This window comes from Sphaerodactylus townsendi, linkage group LG02, assembly GCF_021028975.2.
Source record: "Sphaerodactylus townsendi isolate TG3544 linkage group LG02, MPM_Stown_v2.3, whole genome shotgun sequence".
Lineage (NCBI taxonomy): Eukaryota > Metazoa > Chordata > Lepidosauria > Squamata > Sphaerodactylidae > Sphaerodactylus > Sphaerodactylus townsendi.
Genome location: NC_059426.1, coordinates 151413786 through 151434260, shown reverse-complemented (window position 1 = coordinate 151434260; position 20475 = coordinate 151413786). Strand labels below are relative to the sequence as shown.

The window sequence follows — 20475 nt, the reverse complement described above, 5'->3', positions numbered from 1 at the left end:
ATGCCAGCCTATATTCAAACTAGTCAGTTTATTGTTTGCAATGTTTTAACTTTGAATAAATTACACTAATAAGAAATGTAGCAAGTTTAATGATGAAATGAAATGTTGCCTAAAGAAATGTGAGATGTCTTCAAAATCATTGTGGGAGCTGACAGAATTGGCAAGCCCTTTGTATACAGGGAATGACATTACCAAAAAGGATTTGTGTACTGTTTCCATCTGCTTGGCAGGAAGGATCTATATCCAAACATTTGGACTGGCACAGAAGCTCATGAAGAAAGGAAATTCTGAGGTAAGAAATCATTTCCATATTTTGACAAAGTGTGCTTTGTTCTACTGAATCCCATGGAAAATGTTATGTTTAAATGCAGAATTTAGACAGTTGAGATGAAAGGGTGGGGGTGGGGATGCAAAGCTGAACAATTCCTGCTTTCAGAAGTCAGCACAGCATCATTTAACTCTGTTCACACAGGAAAAAGTATTCCTTCTCCCACCCACCCGCAATCAACATTAACATTATGCTGACTTTGGATTGGAGCCAAATGTCTGTTCATTGCTGTGTCTTCAGTGCAGTTCTGCATGGAACTGCCCAGTTTCAGGCCAGCTGTGGGGAACTGACTAATCAGCTTCCAGAAGCTTCAGAGTGCTTCAGATAGGACAGTTTCCCACCCAAACTTCTCTCTTAGTTCTCTCTTCACTGCTGTGCAGAGAGGACTTGCTTTGTCAGAGCACTGAGAGTTTCTTTATCAACATGGCATTATTTTAAAAAGTTCATGAAATTTGCGGAAAAAATGGCACAAAATGATGAATGCAATGAATGTTTATTCTGCTTGGGTGAGACTCATGTCTCCAATACATGTTCCTCTTGTGCTTTTTCACTTCCAAGGCCAGATATGAATGGGTTAGAGAGTCTCCTGAAGTTACCCTGAAATTTTGGTGCCACTAGCTTAAAAATGTGCCCTCACAGGCACCCCAAAATGTCTCCAGATTCTCTACTCTGAACTGGCTCCATTGCAGCCAGTGGGGGAATTTCTGTGTGTGTAAGCACAGTGCACAGTGCACAAATTCCCCATTGCCTGCAATGGAGCCAGTTCAGAGCAGGGAATCTCCCAGGCTCTTCAGCAAGTTCTATGGTGGGGAAAATTAATTGGTTTTTCCCACCATAGGCTTCAGTGGGGCTTTAAATCCTTGCCTTGCTCCCTTTAAACCCTCTGCTCCAATCCACACCAAAAGAAAAACTCTTTCCACATGTTTAAAGGGAGCCCAGAGGCTGTCTTTAAATCCTCCTCCTTCTGCATGGATTAGGGGGATGGATTTGGGCTCCCTTTAAATACCCCCTGAATGCCTGAATTGCAATTCAGAGTTGGGCATTCAAATGGATTTGGATTTGGCTTGCATTCGGGCAGCATGAATTCAGCCCAAATACAAGCCGAATCGGCTGAATCAGGCCCAATACGGTCGCAAAACCTAGTCGTTTCTCAACTTAGTCCCCCTTTTGGTGAAAGAGGGTTTTACTCTAGATACTTTCTCTTAAATGAGAAAGGTGGTGATAAGAGGATAATGTTGGAACTCAGAGTTCTTAATAAGTTCTTAACAAGCATCTGAGGGTTCTAAAATTTAGGATGCTCTCTGGCCCGTTCCGCATGACCCAAGGAAGCAGCTGCATACTGGTATAAATTATACTAGCAGAGCCCTGGGACTGTTTGCACGCTTCTGTGCAGGTGGCCCCGGGGATGCTGTGGCCGCAGAGGCACGCTTCTTTAAAGCATGGAAGGTTCTCCTTGTTTTTGTCATTTCAACTTAGCCTTCCCTTCCTCATACAGCTCAGCAGGGCGAGGGAACATGCCCCCGTGGCTATGGCAATGCCTCGGGGGTCAGAAGCCAGGAGGCATGTCCCCTCATCCCTGTGAAACTGCTCAGGGAAGGGAAGTGTTGAAAAAAATGCATGTGCTTAAAAGCACCGCCCTTGACCCGTGTTATTCGCTCGACACCAGTTGCACACCACTGTTTTAGAAAAAACTTGCTCATTGAGCGAGTTTCAAAAACAGTGTTTCTTCACTGGTTGCACGGAAAAAACAGCCGTGTGAACAGTGTCCAAGAACGTTTTTTTTTACAGTACCTGGGGAGCTGTTTTTGGGCCGGGTAGAATGGGCCTTTGTTTTAGACATCCCTCAATTATTACCTGGAAACTTTTGGTTTGTTTCTATCCAAAAATTGTATAGAAAGTTTTAAAAGTTTGACTGTGGAGATAACTGCTATGAGTATAATACGTTATCCTTTGGATTAGCTACAGCCCCTTGTATTTTCACTAAATGCATGTCAGTTATAGTTGCATTTTTACCATCAGAGGGTTGTGCTGTGTATCTGTATTTGGATGATTAGCTGTTTGTGCTTTTGAGAATGAGCTGTGTTTAGCTTCCCAAACTAGAAGCAATTTGGGATTGGTAATTAATGTCAAGAAAGTCTGATTACGACCTACTCAAAAGATAGAGTTCATAGGGACAGTCTTGGATGCTATTTCTCTCAAAGCATACTGGTTCAAAGGTCCAAGGTCATTCAGACCTTGGTAGCCAGTTTTACTAATCAGAGGTTCCAAAAGGCCATCTGTATCCAAAAAACTTGGATTTGATGGCTTCTACCACCTCAGTAGTCCCACAAGCGAGACTGCATATGAGATGTTTGCAGAACTGGTTCTTTAGAACAGTGGTTTCCAACCTTTTTTTTTACTCATGTACCCCTTGGCAACCCATATTAACAAACCCATTACACACTTTTTTCGTGTACCTCCAAATACTCTGGTGCGTAGCCCTGGGTGTTCACATTTCATTCTCTGTTCTTGTCCATCCCCTTTGCATGAGTCCCACCTATAACTTACTGGGGCAGTCACTCTTTCGACCTAACCTGCCACACTCTGGTACCGCAAAACCTCCCACTGAGAGATTAAAATATTTTACTATAAACAGGCAATGGCTTACATTTACTTTAGTCCTGGATACTTGTGGGTCAATATTTCAGTTGTTGCTTGTAGTATTAGTTTACTCTTCTGTAGATTATTAGTGGTGAAACATTTGGACTACTTTTGAAATATTTAAACATTAGAAATAGATTATTGCCATGTAATTTTTCCTGTATTCAGGAAGGTATTTAGAAGGTGTTCTGGAGGAGATAGGCTGGAGAGGGGCAGAGGAGAACTACAAGTTCCCTACTCTTGACAGTGTGCAACTAACACCTGTGTGAACTGTCACGAGTTTGGGTGTGATACTGCCATTTCACCATTTTCATCAGGCAAAGCAGCTGTCTCCATAAATGTCCCAACTCGACCTAGTTACATTGATCCATGTAATGGTCACCTTCAGGCTAGACTACTGGAACTCATTTTATACAGGGCTGCTGCTGAGGCTGCTCCAGAAACTTCAGGTGGTACAAAATGCAGCCACTCGAATCCTTACAGGGGCTCCTTGGGGAGCTCATATTCAACCAGTGGTTCGCTAGTTATATTAACTTCAGATGGAGTATTGGATCAGGTTCCAGATTCTGGTGCTAACATTCAAAGCCCTAAATGGTCTGTGACTGTCATACCTTCAAGACCACCTCTCCCTGTATGCCTCCCAAAGTGCTCTATGTTTGGCTAACAACAATCTGCTCATGGTCTCTGGCCCTAAAACAGTCTGATTTCATCCAGGGCCAGAGCCTTTTTGTCCCTGATCCCGATCTGGTGGAATGCTCTGTTGAGTGAGACCAGGGGTCTGTGGGATTTATTGCAATTTTGCAGGGCTTGTAAGATGGCTTGTAAGCCAGGCCAATGGTTGAGAACAGCAACAGTTCCCATTCTTTCTGGATTCCCCCCTTCCCTCCCCTTTTTCCCCTCCCCCCAAAATGATAGATATATTGGTGCAGGGATGATATTATTTTGATTAATTTCATTCTGAAATTGAATGCCAAAGTGCATTTTGGAATGTATGATGCATTTTTGTGGATTTTATAATGCTGTGTGTTTTATAATGTCATATATTCTTCATTGTAAGCCTGAGTTCTGTTTGGGGAAGAGTGGCCTAGAAGATAGGTAAACAAACAAACAAACATTGGGATGAATTCCTTTGTTCACAGTTATTTTATCTTGTCCATAAAACATTAAATGGGTAAATGCTTTGATAGTTTTATTTTAGAACTTTTGTTAATCCATTCTATAGCTAGAAAGAAACTCCAACCAATAGCCAGAAAGAAACAATAGTAAACATGCTGTCACAAGTATTAATTTTTAGCAGCTTTGGATATGAACTGACCTTACAGCAGTTCAGGAATTTTGAATTCTGGCCTTTTTAATGGTGTTTAGAAACTTGTTACCAAAAATCACTGGAAGCCTGTGTTTCAAAAATGCTTCTGCATGCACATAGCAAATGTGTTGTCATGCATACAAAAATCATAGACTATTGTGTAATATACAAGGGTGTCTGAAGCTGTCATTAATATATTTGGGCATTAAGTGTAGTTCAGATGTGATTCAGCCACTTTCTGACTTCATAAATATTCAGATGTATCCACGAACTACTGAAAATCATTAACTTGTTTACAGAAGAGTGAAAAAGCAAGGCTGAAAAGAGAAATATGAGAGGCATTTTATTTTTATGAAATCAGTTTTGTAACAACCAGTGAAGCATGCACTTGAGTAGATTGTAACAAATTGTACAAGATAATCAGGCTTTTTTTTTAAAAAAAATGTTTTCTAGGATATTATTTTTTCTTGCTGTTGGGCAGTACAATCCTGAAGGCTGCTGTGATAGTGGCCAGCCACCACTGCAAAACCAGTCCCACTAGTCTGTTCCTTATGGACATTCCACATGGGAAAATAACACATGCCCTTCCACAGGGCCCAGACAGAATAAGAAGCATACTGAAGTCCATAACAAACTTGGCTCTATCAGGCAATGGCAAATCATTGGCACTCACAGGCACAGCCAGTCACCACCTGCTGACCTGCTTCTGCCCCTTGGTATTACTTCCCTCCGCCCCTGCCCCAAGAGGTAGCACTCAGGGAGGAAAGATTCAACACAGCAATCCCAATAGAGGTACATATCCTGAGCTCCTTCCAACAAGGAGGGGCACCTGTGTGATAAACAGACACCCACCCTTTCCCAAGAAGGGTCTGACTGCGATCAACAGAGCTTCCTACATGCAGCCATCTCCACTCTGAGCCATATGCTCCCTTATCTTGAAAAAGTAAAGATGGAAAGACAAGAAAAGATAGGCCAGACATGAAACCACAACCACCAAGCGCTCATCCTAACCACCAGGCCAAGAGGGTATGTTCAAAGGAGGCATGCCAAGAGGAATTAGGCATTCCACTGCACTTTAGAATTCACCTCCAGCCACATGGGGCCAGACAGAGACCATTGTAAGGGCAGGCATGGTTTGATCCCTGCATGGGGATGCGTGAGAGGCAGGCTGATGATTTGGAGCTGATGATTTGCCCTTGCACACTGCAAAAAAGAGCGGATGGGATGGCCCAGGTAATGGTCTGCCCCAGAGATCCATCATTTTGGCAGGGATGATGTTCCACAACCCCTGTATGTTCCTCACTTGCATCTACCTATACCACCAAGCTGCCTCACTTAACAGATGCTAGCTGTGCTGTAGGGGAGTATGGGGCCCAGAGACTAAAGCAGCCCCATGCTAAAGCAGCCACATACCACCTCAAACCACCTACCATCCTGTTCCCTATGCAGACTGCGCAGAGCAGCCAGCAGAGAGTCTGGGTGGGAAGGCTGTAGGGACTAGTATGTGGGGTCAGCCTTTAATGTGACACTGAACCCTGCTGCATTTTGCAGCTGAACAAGACAGAGGTCCAATGGCTTGAGAAAGATCAACAACAGTGATCCTGAGTCAGAGTCACCTGTCAGGCAGATGAAAGAGCAGCCATGAGCGGAAGTCACAGATGAAGGTGAGGTTGGCAGGGAGGGACATTGACCATATCTCATCTGGTCACAAACAGTGACAGAGTTATAGAACACCCCAGTGTTTATTGAAGAGCAAATCATGAAGAAGTCTAATGAATAGAATTGTCAGCTCCCCCTTCTAGTATTGCACCTGTGCCTTTGCAAGCTGCTCCTAGGGGTCATGAGGAGATAGGCTGAGCTGTCCCTAGCACAGCATGCACATAAGTGAAGCTTCCTGCTTCCTGTCCCCCATCATCATAGGCAATATTCCCAGGTACACTTTCCTGGGCATATGCCCCATTACATGACCTAGGGCATGATACCAAGTGGTCCCAGCTTGAGTCACCCTGATAAACATATACTTCTAACCTTGTATGTGGCATGGTTAAGAGGGTACCTGGACTCTTGCAAAAGGGTACATGGGAGATAGGTGCAGGTGAGCGCAATCCTGTTTTTCCCAAGTCATTCTCATGATATTGAAACACAGATTTCAAGGAACTGGCATTACATCTACATAAAGCCACAATATTAGGGATTTCATTTTTTCATAACCAGGATTCCTTCAGAGATTTATTTATTGTATATAGGCTTGTGCTTCTTACATGTATAAGTTTAGAAAGCATTTATACAATAAATCTTAAAACCAATTCGTAAAAACCACTATATGATATTACTCAGACAGATTCAATAAAATAAAATACAATGATTAAAAACATTACACAGACTACATTGCCAGACCATGAGCTACAAACCAGGACAGAGAAAAATGGGTTTCTGAAGCTCCCCATCAGGAAGTGTGGAAGGCATTTTTAGGAGGGGGTAGAAGTCTTTTTATGCACACGTGATCTTTGGAAATAGGCCTGTGACTTCTGGACAGTGGTAATATATGGCTGCCTTTTTAAAATGCCTTGCCGTTGAACTATTGCCTGTTTTGTTTTCCAAAAAGTACATTTTGAATGCCAATATATTTTATTCTCTTTTTTAAATATTTTGGATATTTTCAGCGTTTGGTTTCAGTAGGTTTGGATTCAAAAAATACCATCTGTGTGTGGGACTGGAGAAAAGGAAAAATGTTATCTATGGCTCCTGGTCATACAGACAGGGTAGGTATAATTTTTTTAAAAAATAGTACAGTTTGAGTTTTTACTAGTTAAAACTTTATGTATTTTATGAAATTGTTTTCAAAGTTGTTGCTCAATATTTTAGAAGTGCACTTTGTTGACCCCATTAAAATATAGTTTAAATATCATTTAAAAAGATAAAATAAGATTTTACCTTTGAAGAATTTGCTTCTTTACTTGCAGCCCAATCTGGGCAGGAGAATCCCCTCTTTGGAGCGATAGGGTGTCCCAGGGTGGAGCAGCGGTCCTTTAGGACTTGGGAGAGAACTTTAGCTTTCTGGGGGCAGGAGCAAAAGTTGTATTACTAGTTGACAAGTCACATCAAGTCCAGCGGCACCCTCCTTAGGGCACTTACTCCAGTAGAGGGGCAATCCTGCTGGGGTTTGGCTTCTGTAGCCTCTGCCCTTGGGCATAAGAATGCGGTTCAAGACCTGCAGCAGAGGCCTTGTGTTGCCAGAGGGACAGTCTGGTGGTGTAGCTGGTGGAGGGGGCCAGCTCTTTTCGACTCCCTCCCAGCTGTTTGCGGCTGTATGCCAGCAGCGAACATTTATTTTCAGATGACTGATGACTTTTTCTCTTAAAAGAAAAAAACCCAAAGAGACAGAAGGCAGGATAGTTTGTGGGTGTGGCCTATGGCTGCTGCATCCACTTCGAGTTCGTGTAGACTTATTAGGACTGGCAACTGCATAGACGTGAGCAGTGCTCTTATCATTATGACAGACCATATTATCAGCAAAGGGGTGGTCAACAGGGATTTGGGAACTGGAGATCGGTGCTTAAGCCGTGCTGTTCTGGTGTCAAAGTGGCGGGCGAGGCCTGGGGCTTGTAATTTTAAGGGCAGTTCTCACTAGGGCAAATGGTGTCTACTCTAGTAATATATTATATAGTGGCTGCTGGGCAATGGGGAGGCCTCTTTGCCGGCCTCCCCATGCTGCTGGGAAGCCCCCCTGGAAGTAGTGGCCAGTTGTGGCCACGGCCGGGAGTTCATTTTTGTTATATATGGCTATTCATATCTCAGCATAAGAGCATAAGGTTCATTGTCATGGCCTCTTTGCAACCCCACATGGGACTGTGCAGTTGCAGGCCAGATGCAGACTTCTTTCTAGCTTTTAGCGTCAACAGCTGACTGATGAGTACTCTCTTCTCCCCAGTCACAATGCTGAGCTAACAGTTTTTCCTTCCCAAGGACCCATGAGGAAGGGTGGGGCACACTCTCCCTTCAGTTCTTTCTTCATTACCACAGGGGCTGGACATGCCTAGTGAAGGAACGTGCTCCTGTGGGGGAAAGTAGAATGGTCTTACCTTAGAAATTCACAAGTTTCTGAAATCAGTACCTATGGTGAAGTTAAATATACGTTTAAAATAGGGGATCTGTCATAATCAGGCTTTTCTGAACTAAAATATGCAGTGCAAAATATTATAAATTATGTTATATACATTATAGTATTGTGAGTAGCAATGCCTTTCGAATCACTGCAAAAGCTCTGAAATGAAATAAAATGTTTACAGGACAACTTTACCTTTAGATTTCTCCTGTCATCTTCATTCACATTTTTAAACCCTTCTCAGTTTGTGTGTAGTTTAAATTAATAGAAAAGCAATTTTCAGAACCAACTTTGACTTTCTACCATTCCCCTCCCCAGATATTTGATATTTCTTGGGACTTGTACCAACCAAACAAACTTGTCAGCTGTGGTGTAAAACACATTAAGGTAAGAGCCATTTGATTTTTTTGTCTGTTTTAAAATCACTTCGAAAACCTTATACACTCAGCAACAATTTTCAGCCTATAGTAACTAAGTGCTATATTTATTTGGTAATTATTTAAAAGGAGTTTTTCTGGGTGGGTTGAAGGAGGCAGTATCCCGCTTCACTCTTGGAAGGATTCATCGCGATCCAGGTGATCTGGCTACTCACTTCCATCTCCCTAATCTTTCGCTTCTGGGGAAGGTAATTGAGAGAGTGGTGTTGGAGCAGCTTCAGGGCTTCCTGGAGGACACATCGGCTTTCGATCCCTTCCAGTCCGGCTTCCGTGCTGGGCATGGGACGGAGATCGTTCTTGTCGCCGGGCCACAGACACGCCCAGAGTGCAACTAGGCGACCGAAGCGGATCGCCAAGCTGGTGGGGTTACAGATCCTTTTCGTCTCCGCAGCGCGATGTGCTTCCACTACCACCTGAACACCGCACCGGCTTGCCGCTTCTAAAAGCGAGGCACTGTCCTTCAGTGGATTGCTTCGTTTCTCCGGGACCGGTCTCAGCAAGTGTGGTGCGGGGACCAGGCCTCCCGAAAGTGCCCACTTCAGTGTGGTGTACCTCGTGGGAGCGAAACCCCGCTATTATTTAACATCTATATGCCAATTCCTCGTTCAGTTGGTAACGGAGCTTTGGGCTGATCTGTCATCAATATCAGCCAATGACACTCCAGCTCATTCTGTTGATGGAGAGGGGGACGGTCATCGCCCCTGCAGCTCTCCAGCATTGTTTGGAGGCTGTTGCTGCTGTTGGTTGAAGCAGAGCAGGTTAAAACTGAATCCATCGAAGACGGGAGAGATCCTCCTGGCTGGGGTCAGGGGGGTGGGGTTGGTGATTGCGCCGTGGGCAGGGGGCTACATTGGCACGGGTCTCCTCCATTCGTATTCCGTGGGTCCACCTGGATTCGTCTCTTTCAATGGAGTAAGACCTACAGGTGGCCCATGTAACCCGGGTTATGTTTTTTTTTTTCCATCTCCGCCGGTGCCCGGGCGACTGGTCCCCTTCCTCTCCCACACGGATCTGGCTACGGTGATCCACGCAACGCGTCACCTCCAGGCTAGATTATTGTACTCGCCTCACGCAGGCCTTCCCGCGCCTGATTCGGAAACTAAAAAACTGGTTCAGAATGCGGCGCCCGCCTGCTCGCAGGGGGTAAGCCAGAGACCATAATATTTCACCTGTGCCGGCGCCTGCACTGGTTACCGTTTGAATTCCTAATCATTTTCAAGGTGCTGGTATTGACCTTTTTAAGGCCTTGCGCTACCTGGGACCTCCGTACTCCACGGGACCGCCTTGCCCCATATGTCCCAAATCGCCTTCATGCTGCGGCAGAGGCCAACTTACTGGTGATCCCTGGCCCTTCAATGATGCGCTGACGGGCTCTTCCACCCGGGCCAGAGCCTTTACAGCTCTGGCCCCTGCCTGGTGGAACGCTTATCTCCAGCTACGCGTGCTAACCAAGTGATCTCAACGCATTCTCCAAGCAGGGGTCACCTGCAAGACGGAGCTGTTCCACCGGGCTTTTGGGGAGTCTTGTGTCGCTGATGGCTCCCTCCTCTTATGTCATCATCTGTGGACCTGCCTCTCCCCTCCTCCTTCCTCTAAGGGGATTAGTGATTGGACGCCATTGATTTATTTGATGTTGGAACGCTGCATCTAATTTTAATGGGGTTGGTTTTAACAATATAGAGCCATTATTTAATGTTTATTTATATTTGATACTGTGGATTTTACTGTGCTCTATTTATTGTTTGTTCACTGCCCTGAGCCCCTCGGGGGAGGGCGGTTTATAAATACAATAATAAATAAATAAAATAAATAAAATAAATTTTATGCCCTTTTTACAGCAGCTTACAAAATCCACAAAAATATTGTCAACTAGTAATACAATTTTTGCTCCTGCCCCCAGAAAGCTAAAGTTCTCTCCCAAGTCCTAAAGGTATTCCTGTTACAGCTGTTTTGTGAAGGCCAGTGATGGTGAACCTTTTTGAGACGGAGTGCCCAAATAGCAACCCAAAACCTACTTATTTATTGCAAAGTGCCAAAGCAAGAATTTAACCTGAATAACTCCCTTGAGCAGGGGCCAGCCTGCTGTACCCTCCAGGAAGTCCCGCATGTGCCACTCTACGCCTCTCTAGCATCTCTGCCGCCTCTGCCCCCCCCCCCCCCCCGGGCAGCAGCCACCTGGAGCACAGGCACCAGGCCCAGCAGCCGAGTCCTCCCTGCTTGCTGAGGTGCACGCACATCAAGTCCAGCGGCCCAGGCCAGCCTAGATGTGTGTGTGTGTGTGTGGGGGGGGGTGATTCCCCTCCACATCACGAATCCTGTGTGTGTGTGTGGGGGGGCCATTCCCCTCCACATCACGAACCCTGTGTGCGTGCCCACAGAGAGTGCTCTGAGTGCCCACAGAGAGGGCTCTGGCACCTGTGCCATAGGTTTGCCACCACTGGTGTAGGCCATAGTCACCTTCCAGTGACCCCGGAAATAGGCTCTGAATTATATTTTCTACCAATCTGTGCAGTCCAGGGGTTTCATCATTGTATTTCTGCACTTTGCCCTGGAACCTAGCTGTTATCTTGTTGGCTTCTTAGTGTCCAAAGGAAGATTTTTTTCAGTGTTACTGTAGAGCAGGTACTTTTTCAGTGTCGTCAATTAAATGATGGCTGGAGTTCTTCTTCACTTTCCAGTGGTGTGAGGATTTGCAGAAGGTGTGCATGTGGTTGAGACCTTAGCTAGAGTTGGCCAGACATGATGGATTGGTACCTGGCTGCCACCTCCCTGCACCAAAAATCTTTCTTTCCTGATAATTTTGAATGAAAGTTTAGCCCAAGCAGATAAGTCTTGGAATGCTTCAGAAAGATCCGGTGCTTGGACTTTGACAAGCCTGTTGTAGGAGGTAGTTAAGTAATTGTGGGGTAGAACCACATAAAATGCTTTTCTCTGTTCCCTTGGGATCTGTTGTTTATAGTCTTACAGAACACAACATTGTTTTTGACATTCTGTTTATCCCAATTTAAGATTCACATAGGGCTAATTCACACAGAATACCTTTCCTTCACTGACATAATCAACACACAGGAAAGGAATGTGTAATGTGTTGTGTCTAAAAAAACGGTTAAAATGTTGTTTTACTGTAATTTGGAATCTGGAGTGCAGGCAACTCCCAACCATGGACAGTTTTCTCACTTTCACACATTGTGATGTACCCAGGTGTACATTTGTTTTCTACACAAAGGTTATGTAGAAAGAAATGTCATGTATGAATCAGGCATAGTTGTTTGAGAACACTGATTAGACTAGACCTGAAAGCTGGGGCTGTTACATATTACACCCAAAGTGTCTATACCTTTGGTTACTTCCTTAAATATTATACTTTTAAAATTTATAAGTTTTAAAACTGATGGCATAACAGTGCAGCGATGTATCCAAAGATTTCCTAACAGAGAAACTTTTTATGTTTTGTATTGCAATTACTGTGAAAAGATAACAAGTAAAAGTACCAGGAAACTGACATAACGGGGAAATGGCAGAATTTAGTAATCATCAAATCAAAGACGTTTATCAGGCATAAAACCATCATGTGCCAAAAATTTACAATTGGAGGAGCACTATTGCACATCCTGTAAAACACGCATTAAAAATATGGCTACAGCTTCAGACATTTCAATATTAGGATTGTTCAATAACTTAGACATTTTTGTTTTATCTGAAAGAATAATAAATCCTGTCAGTAATAAAACAGTCAAAATCAGTTCTGATGTTGTATTTCGGGCAATAGAGCAAGACATGAAAGAGTGAATCAGCTATATGAGGGCAAAACTGGCAATGTCGCTCAATATTTGGGATATTAAGAAAGCAACCTCGAAGTATGGCTGAGGGAACAGAGTTACATCTTGCTCTAGTCATGACCCGTCTGAGCTTATGATTAACAAGTGGTTCCAAGTAAATAGCAGGGCAAGATTTCTGAGGGGTAATCCCAAAGTATAATGGGGGGCAAGAGCTTTGCACTTTGCTCAAAAGAAATTGATATTCCTGATAGAATAATCTGGTTTTGAGATGATGATAAATCTTTGTAGGAGGGAGCATATGTAGGGACTCCCAAGAGAAACCCAGGGAATTTTTTTTGCTTCAGTCATTTTACCTATTTGACAGAAAACTGTTTTCAGATAGGAGGATCTAATTTGAAATGCTACGAAGGATACATCTGGCAACTCCAGCCAAGCTAGAAAGAAAAATATGTCATTTCTAAAAAAAGTATACTCTTTTCAGAACTGTTCCCTGACAATTTCAGATTTATTAAAATACGACATGTTAGTTAAGCAAGATAGAAAGAAACTGGATGCATCTGTGCCTCTAGAAACAACAACTGGAGATAGCATATCTCTGTCTAGAGATAACATTCTTGAAAATTGAGCGCTAAAGCCTGTAATTGAGGTCAGGAAGGATCACTGATCAGCTCTGGACTGTAGTCAGCAACAAATGCATTCCCACTTAGCCTAGTTACATCTGATCATTGCCTCTCCTGTGGCTCTTCCTAATGGTGGCAGTCAAGATACAAAGTGGTAATGAATGGTTAATGCCTAAAGTTAATAACCTAGAGTTAATAAGGATGCTTTCCTGTTCAATTCTTGTGCAATCTGTCTAATAGTAAAGGAAGACATTGGTCACAGTGATATAGAGATGCCCTAGCAAATTCTGTCTGGCTCCCCACAACCCACATGTGCACTAAAGTAAGATATTGCTGAAATAAATCTCCTAATGAGTAAGAGAGGCAGCCCACTGGTCAGAACACGATACAACAGATAATCTTATCCCCAGAGAAAGACGTGTGCATGAAAGAAAGTGATTGTCTTGTCCGAACATGATCACCCTTGCAGCTCAGACATGTGGCACTGATGGATTTCATGCTTCCCCTGGTTTGAGTGATGGGCAGTGCAATCCATGGGGGGCAACAGTTTTGTGGTGACTGGGGATGATACTGCTGCTGTGCTGCTGCACACCTCCACAGAAAACTGAGGAAGTGCAGAGAAGCAAAAATGTTAAAATCCCCCCCCCCCCACCCCTCAACTCACTGTTGAATTGTTCACTGGCTGCTTTCATGATGCAAGTCACCATCAGGCTTAGGGGGCGCTCCTTAGCTCAAAGGCTAGTGGAAGCCAACTGAAGTTGACTGCAGATCTGGGAACAGCCCTGTAACATCCCCACCCATGTTGGTGTGGGCTCCATGGAACTATGCAGCATCCCCCTTTCAGGATATTCCGCTACCCCTGCACCAATGTGTTTGTGTATTTGCTGCTTGTGCTGGTGTCGTTCATGCTAGTGTGCACTTATCCTGTATCCACAATACTTCCATCCTCCCACCCCGTCCATTGGACTCCTACTCTCATATATTCTGATAGCTGGAAGAAAGCCAGGCAGCTGAGACAGAACAGCAAACAGTGCCATCCTAAACAGAATGAATCCCTCTAAGTCCTTTGAAGTCAACTGGCTTAGAAGAGAATAACTCTGCTTAAAGTGAATCTGAAATATATAGTTTTTTTGTGCAAGGTGAGAATATCCAAACTGCATTTTTCTGGCAACTAATGGCAATATCAGGAGAGACAGTTGCCATAAACTTTCTGTAGCTGCTGCTGATTTTCTCCGTAGGTTTTATTTTAGGCCCTTTCTGCATGGGCCAAAAACGACGGCCTGGGGGCGGTAAAAACGCCGCCCCCAGGCCGCCGTTCGCACAGGCTCGCCGACCTGACTGCGCTTCCCCCCCCCCTTTAAAGGGTTGTTGTTGGGGGGGTCTTGAGGCTTGCGCCGCCCGAGAACAACATGTCCCTGGCCCACGCGTCCACTCACCTTGTCCCGTGCGTTAGCCTGCTGGCCGTGCGAGCCCATACGCTGTCCTCCGACCCCTGGAGGTCGGAGGGCAGCGTGAGCAACGACCGGCACGACTGGTAGGTGATGAACGAACCAAGCGACTTCCGTGTGGAGTCGCATACCTGCCGTTAACCCGACCTCTACTGCGCGCTTCGCATGCGTGCATCTTGAGCGACGCCATACTCCGCGCCGGTGATTCTCGCCGGCGATGGGCTGACTGAAGAGCTTGCGTCGCGAGCTTGACCTTAGAGTTTATCGTGGACTCTAAGAATCTGATTGTGAAATAATTCAATGGTTCAGGAAAAAAATCTGCTAGCTAATAGTCCTCCAAGATATGGAATTATCTTACTAGTTGTGCAGTCCAGATGGGGAGGGGTGCTCCGTAGCAGCTGGAGATGGCACAGCAAAGGTGGCACTGCACTGCCCTGTGGAGCTCTGGGCAACATAGTAAACCCTGCTGCTGCTCAGAACACTCCATAGGAAATAACGACTTTTGCCACATGTTATTATGGCATAAATCATTGGCCTGTGCCAGGAGCCTTCCTAGGGTGAAAGCCTGGTGAAAGTCAACTAAGGTCAGCTCTGCCCCAGGGAACTCCGCTGTGAATTCTTTGCTGTGGTGCTGACGCTTTTCTGACTGATCTTCGTGAAATCCTGACCCTTGGACCGGACCTGTGAGACTTTGCTACTTGGCTTGCCCTTGATTGCGTGACGACTCTTGGAACCCTGGCCTCCTGAAGAATTGGTAGGAATGGGCCTTCTGTCTACAGTGCTCGCTTGGGTGCAGCTGCTTCCTGGGCTCAACTCCAAGCACTGAAAGCTGACCCTGAACTGTGTCCGAGCTAGTACAGCTCCCCTTATGCTGGTGGGGTGGGCAAATGTGCCAGCACAGGCCATGCTAGTTTCAAGAACGACATTGCATTCCCCATCTGAATTGGGCTATAGAGATTTACCATAACCTAATTTTGTATTTAGGGACAGGTTAGCAGGTTTTTTTTAAACAAAAAAGTTAAAGCAGGAATTTATAATTTGATCTCTTAGTATATTTTTTCTGACAATAGGGACTTGGGGTGTTTTTCCTCTGCCAGATTTTATTGTAGTTTTGTAATGCTTAAAAACTTGGTTAGCTGCTTTGAGTTTCTAGCTGTAGGAAGAAAAATATGGAAATTTTTGTAAACTGAAAGTTACTTTCCTACTGACTTTCTTTCACAAATTATTTCCAGTGTTTTTCTGTCTCATTTTAGGATTTGGATTTGTGCATGAGAGGATGGATTGTGTGTAACATTTGTAACAATGTAGCTGAGTGCTCTCAAGTTACACACTGTACTTGTGGGAAAAAAATGTATACTGGCAAAACATTTTGGCTTAGTAGAATGCAAATTTGTTTCAATCTATCTAATTTTGTTTCAATCTCTTGCTTACTTTAATTTAATGAATTCCATTAGCTTGATAGCTATTTACCATCTCATCTCTATTAAAATATAGAAAGGTTGTTTTGTTGAATAAATAGACGCTTCAGCATTTTCCAAAAGAAACGCTATAAAGACTTGGAATTCTGTCAAACATGTCAATTACAAAAGAAAAATTTAGCATTACCCCCCCCCCCCCCGTCTCGTTGGCGTTACACCACTGCTTTATCCTGACTGCAGCCTATTATACATGTGCTGTGTGGAAGGGACCCTAGTATCCAACTGTGATTACATGAGCAGAAGTTCTTCTTGTTGGGTTTCATTCATTCATTCATTCATTCATTCATTCATTCATTCATTCATTCATTCATTCATTCATTCATTCATTCATTCATGTTGTTTCATTCTCCTTACTTCCCCCAGTCACAGTCCCTTTCTCTACTCTGAAAAGGTGCTCCAGGAGGTTGGGGGACTCACTGGAACATAATGTGATACAACACAGAGAGCTGTTGCAGGTGGTGGTTGGTACTTATTTTTCTTGCCTGTCAGGTGCTAGTTAGTGAAAGTGCTTCCACTCACATAAGTGGATTTTAGACTCTGTAAGCCAGTGTCTTTGTCCCTGTACAAGGCTATCTGATGGAGCCTGTTTCAGTGCAGCTTGCTGGGATATTTTCCCATTATTGTGCAGAAGGTGATGTTTAATAGTACAAATTGTGAATCTGTAAAATTATTCTGTTAGTTATTATCCAGATAGTTATTACTGACATATTTTTCCGTATCTGCTAAGACTGCTGTTGCGGTTCTAGGAGTGTCATAATTTTTCATTAGCAAACATCTGTCTTTATACAGAAATGTTGATTTCACCTGATAATTGCATAATTATGTCCATTTAAATAGTATTTAAAGAACTAAAGTTCCTTTCTGTTCTAGTTTCCTCTTGTCTTATTACATTGCAGTTTCAACATTTGCTCCTTACTGGTTCTGGAGGGTTTTCCGGGCTGTGTGGCAGTGGTCTGGTGGATTTTGTTCCTAACGTTTCGCCTGCATCTGTGGCTGGCATCTTCACCTCTGAAGATGCCAGCCACAGATGCAGGAACGTTAGGAACAAAATCCACCAGACCACAGCCACACAGCCCGGAAAACCCTTCAGAACCAGTTGAATCCGGCCGTGAAAACCTTCGACAATACATTTGCTCCTTACATTGTATTATACAGGCTGTGTAATCAAACCAATGACATTATTTATTTTAAAGTCTAAATAATTTGGAACTTTGGTAACAATTTGACTTGACTGTAGATTGGCAGCTTTCTGTTGTGCATGATTTACAGCTCAGCCCTTTCCCTGTTAACTCAAAAGTAAGATGTAATCCTTTCAGTGGGATTTAATTTTACTGATCAATAACATTGCAGCCTATATTGACATTTTCTGGAGAATTGTAGCCTAAATTTGTAGTCTTGGGGACCCTTCCTGGGAAATAGTTGTACCTTCCCAAAGCAAATGAGCATAAGATTGAGAGGTTAGTCTACTTTTTGTAGTACTAATGGTCTTTGGTGGGGGTCGGGGCGGGGGGAGGAGAGGGGAGGTTCAATAGAAGCCCTGATGTAGTAAAACAGAATTCTGCAGGAGGGCAGTGTCTATATAGATTGTATGTGTGCGCATATGTATATAGAGCCAACGTAATGTGGTAGTTAGAAAGTGTTGGACTAGATCCCCACTTGCACCATGGAAGTTTGCTGGGTGACCTTGGGCCAGACACACAATCTCAGCCCTGACCTGGGCTAGTATTTGCCTGGGAAACCTCTAAGTAATGGCAGTATTGTGACTTGGGGGCAGGCAATATCAAATTACCTTTAATAAGGTCTCTTGCCTTGAAAACCCCACAGGTTTGCCATAAGTCAGCTGTGACTTGATGGCACAAAAGAGTGAAGCTTTAATTTTAATTGCATTTGAAATTCTTAGGCAACATTCTTTTCTTCCTCCTCCTTACTCTGTTGCTTAAGTGTCATATATAGTTTTATTGCAGAGCCCTGCAGTTGTGAAATTCAGTGTTCTGTATTATACTAATACTATTGCATTATTATACTATTACTATTTCTTTAATGTGTGTAATCCATTATTATTGCATTGTCTTTTATGCCTCTGTTCCACCTGGAGTCTCGACAAGAAAGGTGAACGATAACCAAAGTAAATAAATAAATGAAAGAGATGTGGCTGCTGCCATTAATAGCAGCCCTTCATTCTGATACCTCATGTTATGTGACATTATCACGATCTCAGCTTTCCTGTCTCCACAAGCATCTACCAGTGAAGTAGTGCTGAGGCAGAAAAACTTGAAGCACGGTAACATCCACATCACCCTTTTGGCTACAGACTATAGAGGAAAGGAAGAGAAAAATGTGGATTTGGGGCAGCTGTGCATCTACATCTAGTTCCATCCCGAAATGTTGAATTCTTTAAAATGTTTTGCTTGAACTCTGTCAACAGAATGACTTTGTTTTGCAGTTCTGGAGTTTATGTGGCAATTCATTAACGCCGAAGCGTGGTGTTTTCGGTAAGACTGGTGATCTCCAAACTATATTGTGCCTCGCCTGTGCAAGAGATGAAGTAACATATTCTGGTGCACTTAACGGAGATATATATGTATGGAAAGGAATCAACCTTGTACGAACCATACAAGGAGCACATGCTGTAAGTAGTCTTTCAATACAGTGACTGAATGAAAACAGAAAGATTATTTTTCACTTTGTGAGATACATACGTATGTTAAATTGAATGCTTTCCAGTTAACCTATTACAGGGAGTTTTTGCTTGGAATTTGAACCAAAAGATGCACTTTCTTTTGTGGGTAGAGCATTTCACAAATTCAATATGAGTATAATAAAAGCTAGTAAAATTACAACAGTTGGTGCTGCGGCTCAATTCTTCACATTGATGCCTGGAACTATTTTTCTGTTGTCCCTGGAAGCTGTGTTCATTGGTGGTTAGGAAGGAAGCTTCCATGTTTGCTACTCCAGATCTGTTTTGGGTAAAGATCAGAATTAATATCCATGTAGAGAAGACTGGCAGAAATCATGTAGTCACCAGCATATTGCTTTTAATGCTTCAGCACTCAGACAAACGTGATTTATTCCATTTATGGAGTCCCATGGTGTCATTTTATGTATTATGTTTATATCTGCTTTTCCTCCCAGGATCTTCTTCTTGGTGTTCTAAGTGAGGTTAGGGTTTTGACTCCATGGTAGAGCATCTGCTCTGCATTCAGAAGGTTTCAGGTTCAAGCCTCACCATTTCCAGTTGAAATGGTCAGGTAATAGGTGAGGTCAAGACCCTTGCTTGAGATCCTGAAAAGCCACCACTCAGCATAGGTAATACTGACCTTGATAAGTAAATGGTGAAGCTCCATATTATTTATTTATTTGGCTATTTAGACCCTGCTTTTTCCCCATTTGGGACCCAAAGTAGCATACAACATTGTTCCAGTTTATCTTAAGAACAACCCTGTGAGATAGGCTAGGCTGTGAAATAGTGACTGGTCCAAGATGTCTCAGCAAGCTTCCATGGCACACAGTGGGCATGTAAACTTGGGTCTTCCACGTGCTAGTACAACACTCAGACCTCTTCATTATGCTGGCAGTGTTCCATACAGACACTATTCTTAGATCATGTTCAGCAGCTGAATCTTTTCATATGCCAGTGACCATTTTCCAAGCCTTCTTGTGGCTGTTGGAAGAAGCTGATGCTCTGCATCTTACCCTTGACTTGTAAAACAAAAGTATGAATGGAAGGTGCCTTCTAAATTCACAGCAGTAATCGCAGAATTTTAATAGCATTACTTTAATAAACCCCATAGAAATTTTGTAGTGTGCCTAAATGTTTCAAGAACTGTGATGAATATGATGAAATATCAAGTTTTTGTAATTTTTGCAGGTTTTCTTACAGTTCTCAAGTCAGCAAGCTCTTTACTTTGTGTAGGCTTAGGGCTCATGGCAGGTTTCCTACTTACTGAACAATGGTCAGTAACTAGTATGTAGGTTCCAATAATCTTCCCACACTACCACACTCACATAGCCTAGTTTTCCTTTCTTCTGCCAGTAACTAGCAACAGATTTTACCAGTTCCTATTCCTCTTTTATTTATCCTGGGGGGCCATTGGTTAGCTTGGCAGACTTAGTTCTAGGTGTCCTTGACCATCCGCCAGTACATCTTCATTTAGTTTGTGGGGTGAAGGTTGGAGAATCTCCAAGAAACACATATGAGTTCTTCAGTCATATGTGGACTTTTATTATAAAGACTTGAAATGTCGTCATGTATGAATACAATGAGAATTGTTATACAGTAACCCTCCATTAATGGAAACAGATGTAGGGAAAAGGTAGTCTACTTAGCATTCACT

At 43.4% G+C, this 20475-nt stretch overlaps 1 protein-coding gene across 6 annotated transcripts in view; it reads left to right on the top strand.

The window, feature by feature from the left end:
• The window catches only part of EML5 (EMAP like 5), a 110109-nt gene that overhangs the window by 20472 nt on the left and 69162 nt on the right, over nt 1–20475 (top strand). For all 6 annotated transcript variants that reach the window (XM_048485173.1, XM_048485172.1, XM_048485170.1 and 3 more), the window contains exons 3-5: nt 6938–7036; nt 8698–8766; nt 18585–18770. In XM_048485173.1, the coding sequence (XP_048341130.1) occupies nt 6938–7036; nt 8698–8766; nt 18585–18770 (354 nt within the window). The remainder of the gene's footprint in view (nt 1–6937; nt 7037–8697; nt 8767–18584; nt 18771–20475) is intronic.